Raw genomic sequence first — 25,081 nt, forward strand, 5'->3', positions numbered from 1 at the left:
AAGGGCTGGGAATGTGGCTTAGTGGTAGAGTGCTTATGTAGCATGTATGAAGGCCTGGGTTTGATTCCTCAGTACCACATAAACAGAAAAAGCTGGAAGTAGCACTGTGGCTCAAAGTGGTAGAGCACTAACCTTGAGCAAAAGAAGCCCAGGGACAGTGCCCAGGCCCTGAATTCAAGCCCCAGGACTGGCCAAAAGACTAAAAAAAATAAAATAAAAATAAATAAATAAATATATATAAAAAAGTAGAGGGCCAGACTTGAAAAAAACTATAAAAGATGCAGGTATACAGCATTTGGTGGTATATTTTCTTTTTTCTTTTTTCGGGTCCGGTCGTGGGGCGCTGTCCCTCAGCTCTTCAGCTCAAGGCTAGCGCTCTACCACTTGAGCCACAGCGTCACTTCCGGCTTTTTTCTTTTTGCTTATGTGGTGCTGGGGAATCGAACCCAAGGCCTCAGGCATGCAAGGCAAGCGCTCTACCACTGAGCCACCTTCCCAGCCCTGGTGCTACATTTATCTAATCCCAGTACTCAGAAGGTTGAAACAGGAAGACCACGAGTTTCACACTAGCATAAATTATAGTTATATTGCAGGTCCCCTTCTTCCCTTCAAAACAAAACAAAACTCTAGTCTAAGGATATCCAGACAAAAAGAGAGCTAAAGGCCTTTTTTTTTTTAAAAAAAAAAAAAGGTCTGGGAGTATGGCTTAGTGGTAGAGTGCTTGTCTAGCATGCATGAAGCCATTCCTGAGTACCACATAAACAGAAAAAGCCAGAAGTGGCACTGTGGCTCAAATGGTAGAATGCTAGCTCTGTACAAAAGCAGCTCAGGGACAGAGCCCAGGGCCAGAGTTCAAGCCCCATGACCAAAATAGAAAAAGAAAAACAATCTATACGATGATATATTCTTCTTTTGGATAGCAAATTCTTAAAAGTTACTGGGATTTGGACTACAAAATGTGGCTCAAGTAAAATTTTAGGCATGAGTGAAAGAGAACATGAGGCCCTGAGTTTAAGCCTCAGTATTGGCAGGGAAGAAAAAAATTTATTGACTAAGGCCACTGGTGTTTCTCAGTGGTATAACACTTGTGTAGCAGGAATGAGTCCCTAGGTTATATTCTCCAAAAGCGTGTAAGGAGGGGAAAAAAGAAAACTTGCCAAAAAAGGATTTCATTTTAAACTCATAGGATACATTACCTGAGCTCGAGAAAGATGTAGTCCAAGAGTATATAGTATTTCTTCTAAATCCTTTTCAAGAAGGTAACCACAATGGCTTTGATCAAAGTAAACAAAGGCCATTAATAGATCTCTGTTAATTGTGACCATCTGAGTCTTTTCTTTTTCCTATAGAAAATGCAAAAGATGATATATTGCAAAATTTATTACTGTTAAAATATATGAGACTAGCCAGATGCCAGTGGCTCATGCCTGTAATCCTAGCTACTCAGAAGAGTGAGATCTGAGGATTGTGGTTCAAAGCCAGTCTGGGCAGGAAAGTTCCTGAGACTCTTACCTCCAATTAACCACCAGAAAACCAGAAGTGGTGCTGTGACTCAAACTTGCCTTGAGCTGAGAGCTGAAGAGCTCAAGAACAGCGCCCAGCCCAGAGTTCAAAACCCCAACCGACAGACAGACACACACACACACATACATACACACAAAAGTGAGACTATGTCCATATAATAGCACTAAACTTAACCTTTTTTTTTTTTTAATGGTGCCTGCCCCGAGTCTTAAACTCAGGGCCTCAAGCTCTCTATGGTACTCTATGACTTGAGTCACATCTTTAGCTCTGCTTTTTGATGGTTAAATGGAGATGAGTGACTTAGACTTGACTTTTCTACCTAGCTGGATATGAACATCAATCCTCAGATTTTAATCTCCTGAATAACTAGGTTTATTGGCATGAGCTGTTGGTACACATTTATTGCATTTTGTTGTTTTTGGGTGGTAGTAGTCATGGGGCTTGAATTCTGGGCCTGGGCTCTGTCCTTGAGCTCTTCAGCTCAAGGCCATTGTTCTACCACTTGAACCACTTCCAGTGTTCTGGTGGTTAATTTGAGATAAGAGTCTCAAGGACTTTCCTGTGCAGGCTGGATTTGAACTGAGATCATCAGATCTCAGTCTCCTAAGTAGCTAGGATTTACAGTCGTGAACCACCAGGACCCAGCTTAACATTTTTTTGGGGGTTGGGGGGAGAAGGTCAGTCATGGAGCTTGAACTCTGGGCCTGGGTGCTGTCCCTCAAGCTCTTTAGCTCAAGGCTAACGCTCTACCACTTGAGCCACAGCACCTTTTTGTAGTATTTTTCTTAAAAAGAAATTTTTTTTGACAATCTAGAGCTGGTGGCTCATACCTGTAATACTAGCTAGTTAGGAGGCTGAGATCTAAGGATATCGTAGTTCAAAGCCAGCCCAGGCTGGAAAATCCATGAGACGCTTACTCCAATTAACTACCAAAAAGCTGGAAGTGGAGCTGTGGCTCAAGTGGTAAAGCAGGAAGCCTTGAACACAAAAGATCAAAGATAGTACCTAGGGTTTCAAATACAAGCCCTAGAACTGGCATAAAAATAATAAATAAGGGGCTGGGAAGGTGGCTCAGTGGTAGAGTGCTTGCCTTGCACGCATGATGTCCTGGGTTTGATTCCTTAGTACCACATAAGTGAAAAAGCTGGAAGTGGCGCTCTGGCTCAAGTGGTAGAGCACTCTCCTAGAGCTGAAGAGCTGAGGGACAGCACCTAGGCGCAGAGTTCAAGCCCCACGACCACCAACAACAACAACAAATAATAATAATAATAATAAATAAAAAGAAATAAAAGAATACAATGTTCAATAACTACCTTATCTTTAGATGGCCTCTCCTTGCAATATCTGTTGATATCTCTTTTGTCATCTCTTTTGTTTATTTCTTCTTCATCCCGATCTGTAAAACAAATAACAGCAGCCAGAATCCATTAATACATATCAGTATCATGAAAATGTACCTTCCACAATGAAAATGATACCCAAAAAGCAAAGTAAAAGTTCAATGTTAATGTAATAAAGTGAAAATTGTAAGTTGATTGAAAGGCAACATGTATACTTAGTGTAAGCTGGGTAGTATTAGAGAAAAATGAGTCAAGGATCTACAGTGCAGTATTGAACTCTATGCAAACTGAACTTCCTCAGTTTTTCTTCTACAGCTTCTCCTTAGAACAAACACTATACTTGTGGATACCAAATGTCTACTGTAATCCGGGTGCCTGTAGCTCACATCTGTAATCAATCTACTGTATAATGTGGCTTGAACTAGTGTTAGCTATGAAGAGTCATCAGATTCTGGAAATATTTTGAAATTAAGAGCTGATGTGACTTCTTGATAAAGTGAATGTAAAGTATTATAAAAAAAATGAGCAGGGCGCTGGTGGCTCACGCCTGTAATCCTAGCTACTCAGGAGGCTGAGATCTGAGGATCCCGGTTCAAAGCCAGCCCGGGCAGGAGAGACCGTGAGACTCCTATCTCCAATAAACCACCAGAAAACCGGAAGTGGCGCTGTAGCTCAAGTGGTAGAGCGCTCGCCTTGAGCTGAAGAGCTAAGGGATAGCGCCCAGGCCCAGAGTTCAAGTCCCACGACCGACAAAAAAAAAAAAAAAAAAAGTATTATAAAAATATGAAAAAGAGGGGCTGGGAAGGTGGCTCAGTGGTAGAGCGCTTGCCTTGCATGCATGAGGCCCTGGGTTCGATTCCTCAGTACCACATAAGCAGAAAAAAAAAGCTGGAAGTGGCGCTGTGGCTCAAATGGTAGAGCGCTAGCCTTGAGCTGAAGAGCTGAAGGACAGTGCCCAGGCCTAGAGTTCAGGCCCATGACCGGATTAAAAAAAAAAAAAAATAAAAAAAAAAAAAAAAAAAAAATATGAAAAAGATGATTTTTGGGTGTCATCCTGAGAAACTAGAAAGATGAAATTGTGATCAAATGAACTGGGGAAACAATGAACCCCCCTTGGTATAGCTAATATATGCTAACAAAAATTATTAAAAATATAGATAAAAAGAACTGAGTAAGACTAAGCATTTTTTGGGGGGCTTTCATAAAATTTTGGGGGAAAGTGGATAGGATTTCAGTTTTAGACATGTTTATTTTGAAGTGTCTGATATCTAGAGATGAAGATGTCAAGGAGATGAATGAATATGGAAAGCTCAGAGATAAGTATGATATAAATATATGTAGATGGCATAAAGACTAAAATGGACAAGACCACCAAAGCAGTAAAAGTATAAATGTAAAAGAATTGATAGCCAGCACTGGTGGCTCATGCCTGTAATCCTGGCTACTCAGGAGGCTGAAATCTGAGTATCACAGTTCAAAGCCAGCCTGGGCAGTAAAGTCTGTGAGACTCTTTATCTCCAATAAACGACCAGAAAACTGGACGTGGCACTATAGCTCAAGTGGCACAGCACTAGCCTTGTGCTGAAGAGCTTGGAGACAGTGCCCAAGCCCCACAACTGGGGGGAAAAAAAAAAGAATTAATAAAGCTCACTTTAGCAGCACATATACTAACTCTGGAATAGTACAGAGCAGATTAGCATTGCCTCAGTGCAAGGATGATAGAATGAAGCATTCCACATTTTACAAGGAAGGAAGGAGCAGGGCATTGGTGGCTCACACCCATAATCCTAGCTCAGGAGGCTGAGATCTGAGGATCATGGTTCAACCAGCCCCAGCAGGAACATGAGACTCTCAAAGTTTGAAGCCAGCCTGGGCAAAAAGACATCCATTGCAATAATATTCACCAAAGAAATGTTTTTCAAGTTAGTCAAGATGATATATATGTCTGTTGTAGAAAAAGAATTTTGAATTTCAGGTGAACTTGGGCCACATAATAATACCATGTTTCCAGAGGGAAGGGGGTAGAAGAGGGGCAAGAAGGTGGCGATATAGGACAGGACTGTAATCCTAGCACATGGAAGTTGAGAGGGTGAGGCAAAAACTGAGTTTTAGGCTGGCCTGGGCTACACAGTGAGACTGTCTCAACAAAAGTATAGAACATGGGGGCTGGGAAGGTGGCTCAGTGGTAGAGTGCTTGCCTTGCGTGCATGAGGCCCTGGGTTTGATTCCTCAGCACCACATAAACAAAAAGAAAAAAAAGCCGGAAATGGCACTATGGCTCAAGCAGTAGAGCGCTAGCCTTGAGATGAAGAGCTGAGGGATAGCGCCCAGGCCCAGGGTTCAGGACCCACGACCGGACCCCCCCCCCAAAAAAAGAGAGGCAAAAGGATAGAACACAGTGAAACTCCCCGTGCCCCACACCTATCCCCCCCCCAAACCTAAGAAGGAATTAAAATAGAAACATACCATCTTCTTCATCCTCAGCTTCTTCTGCCTCCATTGGGTCATATTCATCTTGATTATTATCTTCTTCTGTTTCATCATCATCTTTAGAATCATCTTTTCTTTTATCTTCTTTCTACAATTTAAAATGGTCTGAATTTAAGAAAGATACCAGCTGGGCGCCAGTGGTTCACACCTGTAATACTAGCTACTCAGGAGGCTGAGATCTGAGGATAGTTGTTCAAAGCCTGTCCAGGCAGGAAAGTCCCTGAGACTCTTATGTCCACTAAACCACCAGAAAACAGGAAGTAGCACTGTGGCTTAAGTGGTAGAGTGCTTGACTTCAGCTGAAGAGCAGAGAGACAGTGCCCAGGCCCAGAGTTCAAGCCCCATCTCTCTCTCTCTCTCTCTCTCTCTCATACACACACACACACACACACACACACACACACACACACACACACACACACACACACACACACACACACACACACACACACACACACACACACACACACACACACACACGATACCAAACCAAATGAAAACAGAAAACATTAAGAATATTCAATTTATTTACTTGAACAATTTCAAAACATAAATTTCTTATAACACTAAGAATGGAATAAACTATCATGTTATTAGCTATAGATATTAATGTAGGGCTAATTGAAAGACATATTTCTTAAAATCTTTCAGCTTTTCTTTTACATTTCTACCAAATTAATAGAAAAACAACAACAACAACAACAACAACAACAACACTTCCTTACAACCTGTGAGGATTGCAATAAAAAACTTCTGGGTAGGCCTTGGTGGCTCACACCTGTAATTTTAGCTACTCAGGAGGGTGAAATCCAGAAGATTGTGGTTGGAAGCCAGCCTAGGCAGAAAAATCCGTAAGAGGGGCTGGGAAGGCGGCTCAGTGGTAGAGCGCTTGCCTTGCATACATGAGGCCCTGGGTTCGATTCCTCAGCACCACATAAGCAAAAAAGGAAAAAAGCCGGAGGTGGCGCTGTGGCTCAAGTGGTAGAACGCTAGCCTTGAGCTGAAGAGCTGAGGGACAGCGCCCAGGCCCAGAGTTCAGGACCCACACTGGACCAAAAAAAAAAAAGATAAGGGGCTGGGAAGGTGGCTCAGTGGTAGAGCGCTTGCCTTGCATGCCTGAGGCCCTGGGTTCAATTCCTCAGCACCACATAAGCAAAAAGAAAAAAGCCGGAAGTGACGCTGTGGCTCAAGAGGTAGAGCACTAGCCTTGAGCTGAAGAGCTGAGGGACAGTGCCCAGGCCCAGAGTTCAGGCCTCATGACCGGACCAAAAATAAAATAAAAAAAAAAAAAAAAAAAAAAAAAAAAAAGATAAAGAAAAGAAAAATCCGTAAGACACTTATCTTCAATAAGCTACTCAAAAAAAAGTCAGAAGTGGCTGAAGTGGTAGAGGGCTAAGCCTTGAGCAAAAGAAGCTCTCAGTAACAGCACTACAGGACCAGAGTTTAAGCCCTAGGATACACACAAAAACAAGCAGAAACACCATTTAAAGTACATTACAAATGGTGAAAATAATTACAGACCTTCCTTTCATCTCTGTCTTCTTTTTTGTCTTTATCATCTCCTGATTTTCTCCTTTTGGGTTTTGGCTCATCATTTTCATCATCTCTCTCTTCTTTTTTATCTTTCCTCTCATCTTTTTTATTTTTCTTATCTTTTTCTTTTTTGTCTTCTTTTTCAGGAAGAGAGAGTAATGACTTGTATATCCTGACACCAAAATCCCTTTGAAGCATTTCATTGAAAAGTTCTGCAAACAATGAAACCTACAAAAAGATATAAACATTAACCCAGACAAATTCAAAACAAATACTGAATAAACCCAGCAGTTAATAATTTATCAAGCTGGGCATTGGTGGCTCACCCTGTAATCCTAGCTACTTAGGAGGGCTGAGATCTGAAGATCACTGTTCAAAGCCATTCTGGGCAGGAAACTCTATGAGACTCTTATCTCCAATAAACCACTCAGAAAACCAGACATGGTGCTGTGGCTGTGGCTCAAGCGGTAAAGGGCTAACATTTAAGCTGAAGAGCTGAGGGACAGCGCCCAGGCTCAGAGTTCTAGCCCCACGACCGACCAAAAATAAAAATAAATAAATAAATAAATGAAAACTTGACCATAGCTAACAATTACGTAGTTTTTTTTAGTCATTGATGTAAAATGAGACTCAAATTTTCAAAAGAACATATTTAAGGGATAGGAAGGTGGCTCAGTGGTAGATCGCTTGCCTTGCATGCCTGAGGCCCTGGGTTCGATTCCTCAGTACCACATAAGCAAAAAGAAAAAAAAAAGCCGGAAGTGGCACTGTGGCTCAAGTGTTAAAGAGCTAGCCTTGAGCTGAAGAGCTGAGGGACAGCGCCCAGGCCCAGAGTTCAGACCCACGACCGGACCCAAAAAAATAAATAAAAATAAAAAGAACATATTTAAAAAGTCTGTGTTCACTTGCAATAGAGCCCAGTCTAGTCTCTAAGTCATGGTCTTCCTGCCTCAGCTCTCTTCCTAGCATACAAGAGTATGACCCAGCTCAAAGAACGTTTCAAAGACATAAATATTTATAGTGAAATTTAAGTAACATAGTATAAAAAATAACCCTTATATGGAAAATTTAACAGTAGAAAAGATGAGATTACTACAACCAGTAAAAATGCACAAATTTTGGCTAGGTATCATGGCAATGCTTATAATCACAACTGGGAGGAGGGAGATAGATGAAGAACAAGGTAGGAAGATCTCTACTTTGAGATGGTACCTTGAAACAAGTAACATTTACATTAGCTAGGTATAGCCTATAATCATAACTACTTAGGATGCTGAGATCAAAGGACTTAAGTGCAAAGCCAGCCAAAACAGACAAATATTTTAGACACTTATCTCTAATTAACCAGTAAAAAAGTAGAGGCAGGGCTCAAGTGGCAGATAGCCTGCTGTGATCGCCAAGAAAGAGCACCACGTACTGAGCTCAAACCCCAGCAGGGGTATATGTGGAAATTAAAGACAAACTAATATAGCATGAATCCTCATGTCAAATATACTCTATTCATTCAAGTTTTTAATAAAATACCTACCAATTACCAGAAGTTGTGCTCGTAGGCACTGGGGATACAATATTAAGTAAACTAATCAGAAATATCTCCCATATCTAAGAAAGCTAGCAAACAGAATAAGCTAGTATTATAGAAAAGAGTAGTCACATAGTAATCTCTCATCAGGTGAGATCTAAAAACTATCAGAACACAGCAAAGAAATAAATGATAGAATATTTTAGGTAAAAAATTTTAAACCCTAAGTAAGGAATGTGCATTATTTCTATGCAGGGTGAATAGAAGAGATATAAGATACTCATGACCCTAAAATTATAAACAATTTCTATGTAAGGCTGTCAATAAATGTGATTATAAAACATCTACAAACTTGCTGGGTGCCAGTGGCTCACATCTGTAATCCTATCTACTTCAGCCCAGGTAGGAAAGTCTGAGACTCCTATCTGCAATTAACCCCCAGAAAACTGGAAATGGCGCTGTGCTCATACTAGCTTTGATCAAGAAAGCTCAGGGACAGTACCCAGGCCCTGAGTTTAAGCCCCACAACCAACAAAAACAAAACAACAACAAAGAACCTACAAATGTGAAATGATTGACCACAGCTATCAGATGTGTAATCTATGGTAAAACTATTTTACTTATCATAAGGAATAACAAGGGCTGGGAAGGTGGCTCAGTGGTAGAGCACTTGCCTTGCATGCTCGAGGCCCTGGGTTCGATTCCTCAGCACCACATAAGCAAAAAAGAAAAAAGCCGGAAGTGGTACTGTGGCTCAAGTGGTAGAGTACTAGCCTTGAGCTGAAGAGCTGAGGGACAGCACCCAGGGCCAGAGTTCAGGCCCCACGAACGGAGCCCCCCCCCAAAAAAGGAATAACAATACACTGAATGGTGGCAGATAATTGCTACATTTGGGAGGCAAAGGCAAGAAGATCTAGATTTTCAGGCCAGCCTGGGCTACATGTCAAAAACCCAAGATGTAGTTTGGTGCTTATGGCTCATACCTCTAATTCTAGCTACTCAGGAAGCTGAGTCCTGGAGATTCCAGGTTTGAAAGCAGCCAGGGAAATAAAAGTCCATGAGAATTGGGCACCAATGGCTCACGCCTACAACCCTAGCTACTCATAGTTTAAAGCCAGTCCAGGCAGGAAAGTCTGTGAGCCTATTATCTTCAATTAACCTCAAGAAAACTGGAAGATGACTCTGTAGCTCAAACTGGTAGACCGCTAGCCTTGAACAAAAAAAGCTCAGGGATAGCACCCAACCCTGAGTTCAAGCCCCATGTCTGACAAAAAAAAAAAAAAAAAAATCCATGAGATTCCATCTTCAATTAATTACCAAAAGCTGCTTTGGAGGTATGGCCCAAGCACTAGAGCATCAATTGTGAGTGAAGGAGCCTAATAATATGAACTCTGAGTACAAATTCAGGTACCAGAAAAAATTAAATCACCAAGCCAGGTGTATCTCATGCCTATAATCCTAGCTACACAGGAGGCTGAGATCTGGGGGTCACAGTTCAAAGCCAGCTAGGGCAGGAAAGTCTGTGAGACTCTTATCTCGAATTAAGCACCCAAAAAGCTGTAAGTGGAGCTGTGACTCAAGTGGTAGAGCACTAGTCTTGATTTAAAACAAAAACTCAAGGACAGTACCCGGCTCTGAGTTCAAGCCCCAGCATCGGCACAAAAGAAATGTAAATAAATAGACACATAAAAAAAAATTAATATAAGCTAATAAAAACTTAGGCAACTGTGATTTTTGTTTTGTAGCACTAGAGTCTAAACACAAGGCCTCATGTGTGCTAGGTGCTGACAAGGCTAATGCTGGCACTCATTACTTGAGCCTTACAACTACCTCCACACTTCTGGCTGTTTGCTGGTTAGCTGTCAATAAGAGTCTTTGGGAATTTTCTGCTTCGGCTGGCTTTGAAACATGATCATTAGATCTCAGGCCTCTGCAATAGCTAAGTACAGGCATGAGCAACCAGGGCCAGGATTATTCTGCATTTCTTGACATGCTAATAAAAGAACACATTTCCCAAGAAATAGCCTTAGAAGTAAATGGAGCTATGGCTCTAAAGAGCTCAGAGACAGTACCTAGGCCTTGAGTTTAAGTCCCATGACTGATAAAAAAACAAACAAAAAAGAAATAGACTTAGGAAAAAAAAAAAGAATGAAACCTAACCTTGGATTAAGAATTTAGGGACTCGGGGCTGGGAAAGTGGCTCAGTGGTAGAACACTTGCCTTGTATGCATGCATAAGGCCCTGGGTTCAATTCCCCAGCACCACATAAGCAAAAAGAAAAAAAGCCGGAAGTGGCGCTGTGGCTCAAGGGGTAGAGCCCTAGCCTTGAGCTGAAGAGCTGAGGGACAGCGCCCAGGCCCAGAGTTCAGGCCCCACCACTAGACGAAAAAAAAAAAGAAGAGGAATACAAACTCATGATTCCTCTGTGCCTCTAATCATATAAAATAATATTTATTGAAATTAATTCCAGGAAATGGAAACAAAGTTTTGGGGGGTTTTCTTAGGAAAAAAAAATTGGGCCTGGGAAGGTGGCTCAGTGATAGAGTGCTTGCCTAGCATGCATGAAGCCCTGGGTTCCATTCCTCAGTACCACATACACAGAAAAAGCCAGAAGTGGCTCTTTGGCTCAGGTGGTAGAGTGCTAGCCTTGGGCAGAAGCTCAGGGACAGTGCGCAGGCCCTGACTTCAAGCCTCAGGAATTGGAAAAAAAAAAAAAAATTTAAATTCAACAGCATGTTGGTGGCTCGCCATCTGTAAACCTAGATCTGGAGGATCTTAAAAAAGTTCACTAGAGGGCTGGGAAGGTGGTTCAGTGGTAGAGCGCTTGCCTTGAATGCATGAGGCCCTGGGTTCGATTCCTCAGCACCACATAAGCAAAAAGAAAAAAGCCAGAAGTGGTGCTGTGGCTCAAGTGGTAGAGCACTAGCCTTGAGCTGAAGAGCTGAGGGACAGCGCCTAGGCCCAGAGTTCAGGCCCCAAGACCAGACCCCCCCAAAAAACAAACAAAAAAGTTCACTAGATTCTATCTTGAGAATAAATAGCAAAAAGCCTTATTAGAGGCATGAATCAAGTGATAGAATGCCAACCTAGTCAGTGTGAGGTTCAAACCCCAGTGCCACACATACACACACACAAACATACACACACACACTCCAGATATTTACAGACACATAGACAGGACATAGATGTAAGAATGAAATTAATAAAGGTGAGTCTGTAGGAAACGCTTGAGTAACAAACCAGCTGATGTTTTCCCAGTGAGAAAGAACAACAACAAAAATAATGGGGAAGAAACTGATCAACATGCATGTACCATAAATTGACATGTTCACCTGAAACGCCTTTGTCCTGTATAACTATTTAAAGATAATAAAAGCGATAAATAATTTTTCAAAAAATAAATAAATTTAAGATATATTAACCAGCTGCAATTGTGGCCATTACTTAAGTTAAACTTAAAACATTACCTCAAATGAATGTTCTTTGTTATCCTCTAATCTGTAGTCCAACAGGACACTCAAAGACATGATGCTACAATCAAATTTGCCACTTTTTGCAGCCCAATTTGGATGAACAATGATGGCTGGTTCATCCGGTAAAATGTATCTTCTTTCTCGACGCTGACGTTCCATTTCCTCTTGACGTTTTCTTTCTTCTTCCTATTGTTTGAAATTATAAGTCATGATTTAATCTTCATGTATAACACATATGTATATAAAACATGTATATTAAGGAAAAAGGCAAACTCCTCATGACCTTTTAAGGTAATTAAGTTTAGCATAAAGGATTGAAAAACAAATAAAAGCCAAGCTTCCTAAAGGTAGTAGTAGCTTTTATGGCTCCTAATTCTCTTTTATATTTTCAATTATAAGAAACTACCTACCAAGAAGGAAAAAATTTCTAACCTACACCGAGATTACACATAAACTAGAGAATTTTGAGAAAATAGAGTTGTTATATAGTAATTGGATCTTCCTGAATTCTGACACCTAAAGTAACATACATATCCAAACCAAAAACCAGCCTCTTATCTCCAGACAATCAGAAGTAGAGCTGTGGCTCAAAGTGGTAGATCTCTAGTACTGAGTGAAAGAGCTCAGGGGGAGCACCCAGGCCCCGAGTTCAACACTTGCCCCATACCCTGCACACTCCTCCCCTCTCCTTCTTTCCCCGCACCAAAAAACCCAGGAGCCTATGGCTCATACTTGTAATCTTAGCTACCCAGGAGGCTAAGATCTGAGAATCACAATTCAAAGCCAGCTGGGGCAAGAAAGTATGCAAGGATCTTATCTCCAATTAAGGCTCTTATCTCCAATGAACCACCAAAAAACCTGAAAGTGGAGCTGTGGTTCAAGGGGTACTGTGCTAGAGCAAAGTCTTGAACAAAAGACGCTCAGGGACAACACCCAGGCCTTGAGTTGAAGCCCTAGGACCAGCAAAAATAAACAAAAAACATCAGAGGTGTAAATACCTGCCTGCCAAGTGTGAGATCCTGAGTTCAATCTTTAGTACCACCATACAAAAAGTCTGTTTTTACTACATGTACATTATACTTCACTAGGGGGGGAGGGGGGAGGCTGGGAAGGGAGGTGAAGGGTAAACAAAGGAGGAGGCTGCAATGCTTGGTAAGAAATGTATGCATTATCCTGCCCATGTAATTGTAACCCCTCTGTACAGTATGTTCTCAAATTTAAAAAAAAAAAAAAAAAAAAGTAGCATGGTTCAAAGCTAGTCTGGGCAGAAAACATAGCTAGGTTTCATCTCCAAAATAACCAGCATAAAGCCAGCCTGGAGGTATGGTTTAAGAAATGTATCACCAGCCTAACACAAGTGCTGGACTTCAACCCCACTAATGCAAAATTAAATTAAGTAATTAAATAAAGATAAATTACAAAAAAAAAAAAAAACAAATTATACTTCACTCTAACTATATACACAAATACAACTTAAGTCATATATATTGACTTAAGAACCCCATAAAAGCCGGGCGCTGGTGGCTCACGCCTGTAATCCTAGCTACTCAGGAGGCTGAGATTTGAGGATCGCGGTTCAAAGCCAGCCCGGGCAGGAGAGACCGTGAGACTCCTATCTCCAATAAAAACCACCAGAAAACCGGAAGTGGCGCTGTAGCTCAAGTGGTAGAGCGCTTGCCTTGAGCTGAAGAGCTGAGGGACAGCGCCCAGGCCCGGAGTTAAAAAAGCCCCATGACCGACCAAAAAAAAAAAAAAAAAAGAACCCCATAAAGACCAATAAGTAGCATTAATACAATACTTAAATGTTAATTACATACCTCTTTATCATCTTCAGATTTCCTATCATCCTCTTCCTCCTCCTCTTTTTCAGATTTCTCTAACTCCTTCTGTTCTTCTTTTTGTTCTTCTACTTTCAGTTGTTTTGTCAGTCGAGCTATTAACTGTGATTTTAATCCTTTGGAACTAAGAGCTCGACTTTCTAATTCTTTTCGGAGGTCATTTACCTAATTATATTCAGTGTGAAAAAAACACAAAAGAAAAATGGGATAGCTCCAAATTGTAATTACATTCTGCCTGATGTATATTATTTTTTGTGCTAGTACTGGGACTTAAAACTCAGGCCTGGGCATTATCACTGCGCTTTTTCACTCAAGGCTGGTGCTCTACCACTTGAGCCATAGCTCCACTTCTGGCTTTTTGGTGATTAACTGGAGTCTCAAGGAGCGGGTGCTGCCAGGCACCAGAGACTCACGCCTGAAATCCTAGCTAGACAGGAGGCTGAGATCTGAGGATCTTGGTTCAAAGCCAGCCTGGGCAGTCTGTGAAACTCTTATCTCCAATAAAACACCAGAAAACTGGAAGTGGCGCTGTAGCTCAAGTGGTAGAGCGCTAGCCTGGAGCTGAAGAGCTGATGGACAGCTCTCAGGCCCAGAGTTCAAGCCCCACAACTGAAAAAAAAAAAAAGAAAAAGAAAAAAGAAAAAGGAGCGGGTGCTAATGGCTCATACCTGTAACCCTAGGCTATTCAGGAGGCTGAAATCTGAGGACTACAGTTAGAAGCCAGTGTGGCAGGAAAGTCATGAGCCTCATCTCTAACTAAACCACAGAAAAACCTAGAAGTGGTTTTGTGGCTAGTAGATTGCTAGCCTTGAGCAAAAGGAGCTCAGGGATACTTCCCAAGCCTAGAATTCAATCAAGCCTCAGGACTGGCAAAAAGAAAGAAGAAAAAAAAAGTCTCAATGGACTTTCCTTCCCAGGCTAGTAGGGAACCTGATCCGTAGATCTCAGCCAAAAAGTCCAAAGCAGAACTGTGGCTCATGTGGTAAAGTACCAGGATTGAATAAAAAAGCTAAGGGATAGGCCCTAAGTTCAAGCCCTAAGATCAGTACAAAACAAACAAAAAAACACTCCAAGAATCATAAAAGACTCCAAAACTGAAAACAAAAGTCAACTTTTCTATGCTAAATAAACTGTAGTAGAAAATAATATTCATCTACAGGCTCAGATGTATTAGTCACATTATAGGCAAAGAAATACAAAAGTGAAAAGAGACAAATGGTGCAGATACATTGGAAAGTAGAACTAGTGAAGGTTAAAGAAAGTTTTTAAGCCAGGCACTGGAGGCTCACATCTGTAATCCTAGCTACTCAGGAAGGTGAGATGTGAGGATCATAGTTCTAAGCCAGCCTGGGCAGAAAAGTCTGTGAAACTCTTTTTTTTGTTGTTGTTCTGGTCGTGGGGCCTGAATTCTGGGCCTGGGTGCTGTCCCTCAGCTCTTCAGCTCAACGCTAGCGCTCTACCACTTAAGGCACAGCGCCACTTCTACCAATTAAGCCACAGCACCACTTCCGGCTTTTTTCTTTTTGCTTATGTGGTGCTGAGGAATCGAACCCAGGGCCTCAGGCATGCAAGGCAAGCGCTCTACCACTGAGCCAGCTTCCCAGCCCTGAAACTCTTATCTCCACTAAACTACCAAAAAACCTAGAAGTGGTGCTGTGGCTCAAGTAATTAAGAGTACTAGCCTAAGCAAAAGAAAATCAAAGACAGTGCCCAGGTCCTGAGTTCAAACCCCAAGATCTGCACCCTCCACCCCCAAAAAAGGTTTCTAAAATGTTCTTAAAATGTTTAACTCCAGTTTAGATACATGTCTTTTATTTTAAATTTAAACATCATTTTTCCTTTGTTTAAAAAATACATTTTTCGTTCAAAGGACAGTGCAATAGAAATTCAATATCTGACATAGTTGGTTTTCATGATAAACCTGGTATTTCTATTGATCCAGTATAAAAAGAAAAAAGAAAAAGAAAAAATACATTTTTCCATCTATCTCCTTGAGTTTAAGTTACTTTAGGCACAAAAATCCTGCCTTCTGTCAGTTCCCAAACCAAAAATCAGCATTACTAATAACACAGGCATGTGTATATCACAGGCATCCCAGATATTGAACTGACATATAGTTACCTTTCAACTTACACATATATACATATATGTACAAATATAAAAATATAGTAGTTATATAAAGTTAGCAGTTTCCTCCTTGAAAAAAAAATACCCTAAAGCCAGGCACTGGTAACTCCACACCTATAATCTTAGGAGACTGAGAGATTTGAAGATCAAGGTTCAAAGCCAGTCAGGACAGACAAATCTAGGAGACCTTGATTTCCTGTTACCAGCAGATAGCCACAAGTGAAGGCTTGGCTCAAGTGGTAGGGTCAGTCATGAGTCAAAAAGCTGAGAGCACAATGATCTGAGTTCAAGCCTCAGTACTAAGGCACACATGCATGTGCAAAAACACACACAGTCGTCAGTCTAATTAACATTGCTCATTCCTATTCAGATATTTTAAAATAAAAGTTAAAAATGTTTTTCAAAGAGGCTGGGAAGGTGGCTCAGTGGTAGAGTGCTTGCCTTGCATGCATGAGGCCTTGGATTCGATTCCTCGGCACCACATAAGCAGAAAAAGCCAGAAGTGGGGCTGATGCTCTAGTGGTAGAGTGCTAGCCTTCAGCTAAAGAGCTGAGGGACAACGTCCAGGCCCAGAGTTCAGGCCCCAGGACTGACCAAAAAAAAAAAAAAAAAAGTTTTTCAAAGCCGGGTGCCGGTGGCTCATGCCTGTAATCCTAGCTACTCTGGAGGCTGAGATCTGAGGATCGAGGGTCAAAGCCAACCCAGGCAGGAAAGTCCATGAAACTCTTATCTCCAATAAACACTCAGAAAACCGGAAGTGGCGCTGTAGCTCAAGTGGTAGAGCGCTCGCCTTGAGCTGTAGAGCTGAGGGACAGCGCTCAGGCCCCGAGTTCAAGCCCCATAACCAACAACAACAAAAAAAAGTTTTTCAAGATACCTTCATAGTCTTTGGATCGAGTTTAGACCAATGGGTAGGAGTGGAAATTTCTTTAGCTTCACCATCATCCTTTTCTTCTTCATCCTATCATACAAAGTTAAGAACATAATTACTATTCTAAAACTTTAAAATACAGGTAATTTATTTTTAAAAGTCTGTTGCTGATCTGTGCAAGGTCACAAATGTTTCAGATTGTCTTCTCCTAAAGTTATTATTTAGGCAAGTCCACGTACATACATTCTACCACTTTTAACTGATCACAAAGACACTCATCAGCCAATCAAAGCCAGATCTGTGAAACACAAAAGGGTGATAAATTACAACACAAAGGATATCAGGGATGCACAAACACTGCCGGTCTCCACTAACCACACAGTGTGTGATTTTGCCCCAATTTTCAAGCCACCCAAAGATTGATTTAGTGAGACCTTTGAAATATACCAAAGACGTTGCCACATAGCCTGAAATTTCAAATCTCTCAGACTTGTGGTTGTCCAATTTCAAATATCCATGACTAGAACTGATGACCGTGAAAGAGAAAATTTTTAAAATTTTAGAAAATGGCAAAATGTTTAAAATGGCTTAATACTGAATCTTGCTCAACAACTGGTCCCAGATTCCAGCAACTAGACCTATGATAAAAACAAAATTCTGTGCAACTTAAGCACAACTTATTTTCTTTTGAGGTCTCAGCACTTTAAAGTTAGCATAATAGACAGAATTTTCAGAGAAAAGAATATACAACTATACTACTGAAAGCTGGATTACCAGTCGTTGTTACCAGTTATGTTCCTCCATGTGTGTTTGTTATGTAGTGTGTGATGTGCATTTGTGCCTGTGTTCCTGTGCCTGTGAGAAGCGGAAATAGAAAAAGGGATTAGCGTTCAGTGCCTGTTCTCCATCAGCCTCCTTGCGTTCACCCTGAAGCTTCTCGACCAGCTGCTGCTTGTATCCTCGGGAGAGGGTTTCCCACTCTGAGCGGGTGGGAAGGCAATGCCAAACATCCGGGAAAAATAAAACCACTGTCTCCACATGAGCTGGAACTGTACGCCCCTTGTGGGTCTCCTCAGGGCGATGGTAGCGAATCTCTGCAAAACGGTACCTGTTGCAAGGGAAGAAGCATGTTGGAAAAAAAATTCTAATATACATTTTAAAGACCCTAGTTCACTTGTAGCACATCAAGTAAAGAAATTTTGCTGCAAGAACTTGAAGTTGGTCTAAAGAAAAAAAAATTATAGAAGCCATAGTTCCTCTTTTGGTACATTTGTACAATATTTTATTAGGTAAAAGAATATGCTCCCACAAGGCATTTTCAAGTTTGATGACACAGCTACCCATATTTTAGAGAATACCTGAAGAAGCTGGATAGCCATTCAGATTTCATGTGCTAAAAAAAGAATATGCTCAATTAAGTCAAGAAATATACCAAAATACACACGACAAATAAGCCTCAAGAGAAAATATGGCTGAACAAAAATAACCAGCAACTACACCATTTTGTAACAAAAGAATTAAAATGAAATGAAGTTCTCTCTTGACGATCTTCTCCAGCTATACATGAAATGAAAAGTATTTTCAACATACATCCAACTTTAATAGTACAGCATAATGAAACATTTAAACTTTCAGTTTATTTGATTAGTTCTTAATCCTTTCCCCCCCAAAAACATTTTTTGGCACCAAGTAAATTTTTGCTATAGGTGGGGATTTTCTTTTGAGATTACCTGCATGATGAATGTTGCTAAAATAAGGGGAAAAGGCTGATTGAAAAGAACCTCCATGTAAACTATTACAAAAACATTTCTAATACAGAAATGAATCAATACTTACCATTGTGTGCATACACTTAGATCAATGCCTGTCAGGGCCTTACAACAACGAATAGCAGTCTTAATCAACACAGAGGGATCCTTTTCTGGGTCTGGTCCATCCAACGAAGGAGACCAGTGGCCTCCAATGGCCATGGCTTCATCCTTGCCTTTCATGCCCACTAAAAACTAAGTCAAAACACACAATCATTTACATATATTACGTATCTATTACATTACAAATAAATACTTGAAAAGGAAAGGTACAAACTTTCCCAATATCATTTTTACTACCTCTGGTATCTGTTAGTCAAGGAAGAGTTCAGAGTTCATTGTATTCCACACTGCATTTCAGCAATGGAATAGGATTTACACATCATAACTCATCCTTAAAATACTTCATAATAAAGAGCTATTTTTAAAAAACAAGCTATAATTTGAACTTGAACAGCATCCAAAAAAACTGAATCCCATTATCATTAACACTTTAGTACAAATACAACAAAATAACAAATTAGTTATGTAAAATAAGATCTGGTCGGGCTGGGAAGGTGGCTCAGTGGTAGAGTGCTTGCCTTGCATGCATGAGGCCCTGGGTTCGATTCCTCAGCACCACATAAGCAAAAAGAAAAAAGCCGGAAGTGGCGCTGTGGCTCAAGTGGTAGAGCGCTAGCCTTGAGCTGAAAAGCTGAGGGACAGCGCCCAGGCCCAGAGTTCAGGCCCCACAACTGGACCCAAAAAACAAACAAACAAACAAAAGATCTGGTCATAATCAGCAATAAGAAAAACAGCTACATGACTGACTCACTTGTACCTTAATAATATTTTATTTTGTTTTTGTTAGTCCTGGAGCTTGAACTCAGGGCCTGGGCACTGTCCCTGAGCCTCTCTGTGCTCAAGGCTAGCACTGTACCTTAATATTAAAACTTTTCATAAAATTAAAAACATGTTGCTTTAAGAATATTTAAAATCGTTAAAAAATGAAGTTTTAAAATTATGTACACATACACACACATTAGAATATACACCTAAAATGTTTCATTATACCTTAACAAGTCTAGCAGGATGCTGAAATCCGTCTCGAAGTTCTTGTGGGTCTTCAGCAAGAGCACATGACTTATGATACAAATCTTCCATACTAGGGCTAGCCATCAGCATTACCTATTATAGTCAAACAATTCAATCCTGTCAAAAGTCTAAAGCAATGTAAAAGAAAGAGAAGTACTACTAAACTTACTAAACTTACATATTAGATTGTTTTTAAAAACTAAAATGGAATATAATGCTATTTTAAAATGGATTAGATACCTTATAAAGCTTTAACTTTTCAAAACATGACTTTTAGATCAATGTTTTAAAACAAAAGAAAGTTGTACAATGGCTCAAGTCTGTAATCTACTACTATGCAGGTTTAGGCAGGAAAATCATGAATTCCAGATTAGCTATAAGGTATATAACAAAATGTCCCCCAAAACAAACAAAAAACAAAATCAGCCAGGCACTGGTGGCTCACACCTGAATGCTAGGTACTCAGGAAGCTGAAATCTTAATGTTGTCATTTATTCATGCCTATAATCCTAGTTACTCAGGAAGCAAAGATCTGAGGGTCAGTGTATGAACCAGTCTGAGCAGAAAAATCCATGAGATGCTTATTTCTAGTTAATCAGAAAAAGCTGGGAATGGAAGTATAGCACTAACCTTGAGTGAAAAAAGCAAAAAGAGAGTATTAGGCCTGAAATCAAGCTCCAGTGCTAGCATGTGCACGTGTACACAAACACACACATGCACACCAAAAAAACAGAAAACAAAACCAATAAAAACCCCACTCCAAGCTTGTCACTGGTGGCTCATACATATAATGCTAGTTGGTTAGGGGGCTAAGACTACAAAGATTAAGATTAAAGAAAAAGTCTATGAGATTATACCTCGATGCAAAGATGTTGAGCACAGTTGCATACAAAGCAGGTAAAGGTGGATGCCAGTGGCTCATGCCTGTAATCCTAGCTTTTCAGGAAGCTAAGATCAGGGTACAAGCCAACAGAAAAGTGAGACTCTCATCTTTGGAAGTTAATCAGCAAAAAGCTAGAAGTGGAGGTATGGCTCAAGTGGCAGAGTACCAACCTTGAGCAAAAAAACTAAGAGAATGCCCAGACCCTAGAGTTCAAGATCCTTTATTTATATACATAAATAAAACAAAAGCAAGCAAGTGGATGGTAGCTCAGGCTCACCCTCAGGGAGGAAGCAAGACCCTACCTTAAAAATAACCAGCACAACCAAACAAGCTGGAGGCACCAGTGGACACACATATAAACCTAGCTACTGAGGAGGCTGAGATCTGAGGATAAATTTTGAAGCCAGCTCCTGTAGCAAAGACAGTGAAAATCTTATCTCCAATTAAGCACAAAAAAGGGAAGGAGGGGGGCTGGGAAGGTGGCTCCGTGGTAGAGTGCTTGCCTTGCATGCATGAGGCCCTGGGTTTGATTCCTCAGCACCACATAAGCAGAAAAGGCTGGAAGTGGTGCTTTGGCTCAAGTAGTAGGGCGCTAGCCTTGAGCTGAAGAGCTGAGGGACAGTGCTCAGGCCCCATGACCAACAAAAAAAAAAAGGGAAGGAGGTAGGAGAGGAAGGGGAAGGAAGAGAGGAAACTAATGCTAAGCAACATACTGGGTATCACTCTGAAGACTATTATGTAGTACATTCACCCAACATTAAATTTTTATCTTAGGCTATAGGAAGGCATATGTAATACTCAATAGAATCAGCTTTACTTCATATTTCTATGAAGTCTGAAATGTTTAAAACAATAGCTACTGTTTTATAGCTTCAGATTTGGGGTTGAGAAATTAAATTAAAATTAAATTGTGGGGGCTGGGAAGGTGGCTCAGAGGTAGAGTGCTTGCCTTGTATACATGAGGCCCTGGGTTCAATTCCTCAGCACCACATAAGCAGAAAAAGCTGGAAGTGGCACTGTGGTTCAATGATAGAGCGCTAGCCTTGAGCTGAAGAGCTGAGGCCCTACCACCACCAACAACAAAAAATTTAAATTGTGTAAGTAACCAAGATACAATCAGGCAAAGAAGAAAAACTTAGGTATTCAGGTCTTTTACCTAATCACTAGTTCCTAAAAATTTCCCATATATTGTCTTATCACTAATAACTAATAAAAAGTCAAGCTGTTATATGGTGGTGGAATACAAACCTTTGCACTGTATAAGTGGTCAGCATCCGGTGGATCAAGAATGGCCATATTTTTTTCTAAAGATTCTACTTCTCTGTGCATTACATAGAAATTGCAGTAATTTCCCAGCTGAAATGGTCTTGACAAAGGGAAAGCATCCACCCACGTAAACTGAGCATCAAAAAAGTCACTAGGTATATATAAATTCTGATAACGGCGCCTTAGTTCCATCATGTCACAACTAGGACTGAAAAACAGATAAAGTAATGAACACCCTTAATACCAAAGGATTTACAAACATTCATTTCATACTGAAGCTAAATATATAACCCAAAATAAAAATCAGCAAGATGAAAATGGACAAGTATTAACAAGCTATATATCTGTAGAAAAACATATGAATATCAAATTTATGGCCAAGTGCCAGTGTCCTAGCTAATCAGGAGGCTGAGATTCAGAGACTATAGTTCAAAGCCAGACTAAGCAAAACAAGCCTGAAAGACTCCATCTCCAAAAATTAGCAGCAAAAAACCAGACTGAAGGCATGATTCACTAGTAAAGCAAGCAAGTAAGCTGAGCAACCACAAGGCACAGAGTTCAAACCCTGGAACCAGCAATTTGTATACTCCATTTTAAGTGTTACTTTTACTCTTCGATTTCTATGTCTACCTTATAATTCTTTAGATAAGACCCTTCCAAATGAATTAACTGTAACACAACTCCAGAGAACAGAACAAAAGCAGTTCTGCCTCAGTTAAAAAGTATGCATTAGCCGGGCGCTGGTGGCTCACGCCTGTAATCCTAGCTACTCAGGAGGCTGAGATCTGAGGATCGCGGTTCAAAGCCAGCCCGGGCAGGAGAGACCATGAGACTCCTATCTCCAATAAACCACCAGAAAACCGGAAGTGGCGCTGTAGCTCAAGTGGTAGAGCGCTCGCCTTGAGCTGAAGAGCTGAGGGACAGCGCCCAGGCCTGGAGTTCAAGCCCCATGACCGACAAAAAAAAAAAAAAAAAAAAAAAAAAAAAAAAAAAAAGTATGCATTAATTAAAAACATTACAGTTCATAAAAGAAATGCAGTTGGGCATCTGTGGCTCATGCCTATAATCCTACTCAAGAGGCTGAGATCTGAGAATCTCAGTTCAAAGCCAGACTGGGCAGGAAAGTCTGTGAGATTCCTATCTCCAATAAAACCACCAGAAAACCAAAGTGGTGCTGTGGCTCAAGTGGTAGAGCATTAGCCTTGAGCTGAAGAGCTCAGGGGCTGTACCCAGTCCCAGCATTCAAGCCCCACAACCACCATCACCAACAACAAAATGCATATCAGGATAACAGTACGTACCCAGTTTGTATCTGAGTGCCCCTCAATCAAATTTATACAATGAATAAAAAATACAATATTGGGAGCTGGGAATGTGGCTTAGTGGAAGAGTGCTTGCCTAGGATGCATGAAACCCTGGGTTCATTCAATTCCTCAGTACCACATTAACAGAAAAAGCCTGGTGATAGAGTGCTAGCCTTGAGCAAAAAGAAGCTTAGGGATAGTGGCCAGGCCCTGAGTTTAAGCCCCAGAGCTGGGGAAAAAAAATTTTTTTTTTTACTCTACAGTAAGCTCCTAGCTCATACATACATTCAATAGTAAATAAATGCATGTGAAAGCAAAGCCCAAATGTTATTTGGAATATCACATCCCTTACTATGTGAAAGATTATGACATATACCTGCTTACTAATAAAGAGGGTAAAGTTTTTGCATTTTAAAATCTGGCAGGTATTTTTAAAGATGACTTCCATTTTACTAAGAAGCAAAACTTTTTTTTTTTTTTTTTTGTCGGTCATGGGGCTTGAACTCTGGGCCTGGGCGCTGTCCCTCAGCTCTTCAGCTCAAGGTGAGCGCTCTACCACTTGAGCTACAGTGCCACTTCCGGTTTTCTAGTGGTTTATTGGAGATAGGCGTCTCACGGTCTTTCCTGCCCGGGCTGGCTTTGAACCGCGATCCTCAGATCTCAGTCTCCTGAGTAGCTAGGATTACAGGCGTGAGCCACCAGAGCCCGGCTTAAGAAGCAAAAGTTTCAAAGGATAGACAAAGGTAAATCCATCTGGGAAAAGGTGGAGAGGTACCAATTAAAAGCTTAAGAAGGGCTGGGAAGATGGCTCAGTGGTAGAGTACTTGCCTTGCATGCATGAGGCCCTGGGTTTGATTCCTCAGCACCACATAAGAAAAAAGAAAAAAGCCGGAAGTGGCACTGTGGCTCAAGTGGTAGAGTGCTAGCCTTAAGCTGAAGAGCTGAGGGACAGTGCCCAAGCCCAGAGTTCAGGCCCGATGACTGGACCCAAAAAAAAAAAACCAAAAAAAAAAACCTCAAGAAGCCAGGAACCGGTGGCTCATGCCTGTAATCCTAATTACTCAGGAGGCTGAGATCTGAGGATTGTGGTTTGAAGCCAGCCCAGGCAGGAAAGTCCGTGAAACTCTTATCTCCAATAAGCCACCAGAAAACTGGAAGTGGTGCTGTAGCTCAAGTGGTAGAGCGCTAGTCTTGAGCTGAAGAGCTGAGGGACAGCTCTCAGGCCCAGAGTTCAAGGCCCAGGACCGACATAAATAAATAAATAAATAAATAAAAGCTTAAGAAATAAAGTGGAAAACAACCATTGATGAAAAGCTAACTATATTGTCATTATAATATTTCTTCAAAAATACAATGCCATCTATTATAATCATATAAGAAAACTTTCATTTCCGTAACTAGAGATGAAAGTTTAAAATGGGGATTAGCTGGATGGGGACTGACTTAAAAGAAGTTAAATGAACTATGAAGGTCTAACTTTTTAAAAAGCTAGAAAACTATTCAAGTTCATATCCTTTGTACCTACTCTTCTCAGAATAGCATTTAATACTGGTAACAGTGGGTTAAAGCTCAGTTTTTCATAGCTGAGCCTGATAGTACACAACTATAATCCAACATTCAGTAGGCTGAAAATTAATTTTATAGCCACTCAAAAGGCTGGCTTACAGGTAGAAGTCCTCATCCCCAACTTCTTGTTAAGCTGGGGATCTCATTAACATTTTGCCAGGACTGGTGTTGAACTACAAACCTTCTGATCTCTACCTCCAGAGTAGCTTGGATTACAGAAAAAAGCCAATAAAATGCATTGACCACTGTTTTAAAATTTTTCTTATTATACTGGCAATTTTTTTCCAACAATCAATCTATTCATAGTTGCCAAGACAACCCACTATCATTATTTTATGGAAAATCTGTAATTGCCACATGCTGGGTATTAAGTGCTTTAGATTATGAATGCAACTTACTAGGAGTAATTCTCCAAGTTGATATGAAATTATGCATATGGTCAGAACTTCTTAGTAACCTGCT

The 25,081-nt window shown here is 40.7% G+C and overlaps 1 protein-coding gene, 1 non-coding gene and 2 pseudogenes across 3 annotated transcripts in view; 2 read left to right on the forward strand and 2 right to left on the reverse strand.

The window, feature by feature from the left end:
• Positions 1-25,081, reverse strand: part of Ccar1 (cell division cycle and apoptosis regulator 1) — a 51,398-nt gene that overhangs the window by 6,012 nt on the left and 20,305 nt on the right. Inside the window, exons 11-21 of one of the 2 annotated variants that reach the window (XM_070020965.1) lie at positions 21,732-21,957; positions 19,580-19,693; positions 18,555-18,721; positions 17,616-17,826; positions 16,725-16,808; positions 13,700-13,885; positions 11,877-12,068; positions 6,876-7,115; positions 5,331-5,442; positions 2,838-2,920; positions 1,197-1,343 (exon numbers count right to left, since the gene is read on the reverse strand). In XM_070020965.1, coding sequence (XP_069877066.1) covers positions 1,197-1,343; positions 2,838-2,920; positions 5,331-5,442; positions 6,876-7,115; positions 11,877-12,068; positions 13,700-13,885; positions 16,725-16,808; positions 17,616-17,826; positions 18,555-18,721; positions 19,580-19,693; positions 21,732-21,957 — 1,762 coding nt within the window. Of the gene's footprint in view, positions 1-1,196; positions 1,344-2,837; positions 2,921-5,330; positions 5,443-6,875; positions 7,116-11,876; positions 12,069-13,699; positions 13,886-16,724; positions 16,809-17,615; positions 17,827-18,554; positions 18,722-19,579; positions 19,694-21,731; positions 21,958-25,081 lie in introns of those variants that run through there. The other variant, XR_011371550.1, reaches the window with a different exon arrangement.
• LOC138826242 (U6 spliceosomal RNA) lies at positions 4,508-4,607 on the forward strand (annotated as a pseudogene).
• LOC138826250 (small nucleolar RNA SNORA8) lies at positions 15,546-15,664 on the forward strand (annotated as a pseudogene).
• LOC138826257 (small nucleolar RNA SNORD98) lies at positions 18,851-18,917 on the reverse strand. Its single transcript, XR_011371611.1, has one exon. It is a non-coding gene; the product is annotated as a small nucleolar RNA SNORD98 (small nucleolar RNA).

Source organism: Dipodomys merriami, unplaced genomic scaffold, assembly GCF_024711535.1.
Source record: "Dipodomys merriami isolate MVZ:Mamm:240054 unplaced genomic scaffold, mDipMer1.0.p SCAF_14, whole genome shotgun sequence".
Taxonomy (NCBI): Eukaryota; Metazoa; Chordata; class Mammalia; order Rodentia; family Heteromyidae; genus Dipodomys; species Dipodomys merriami.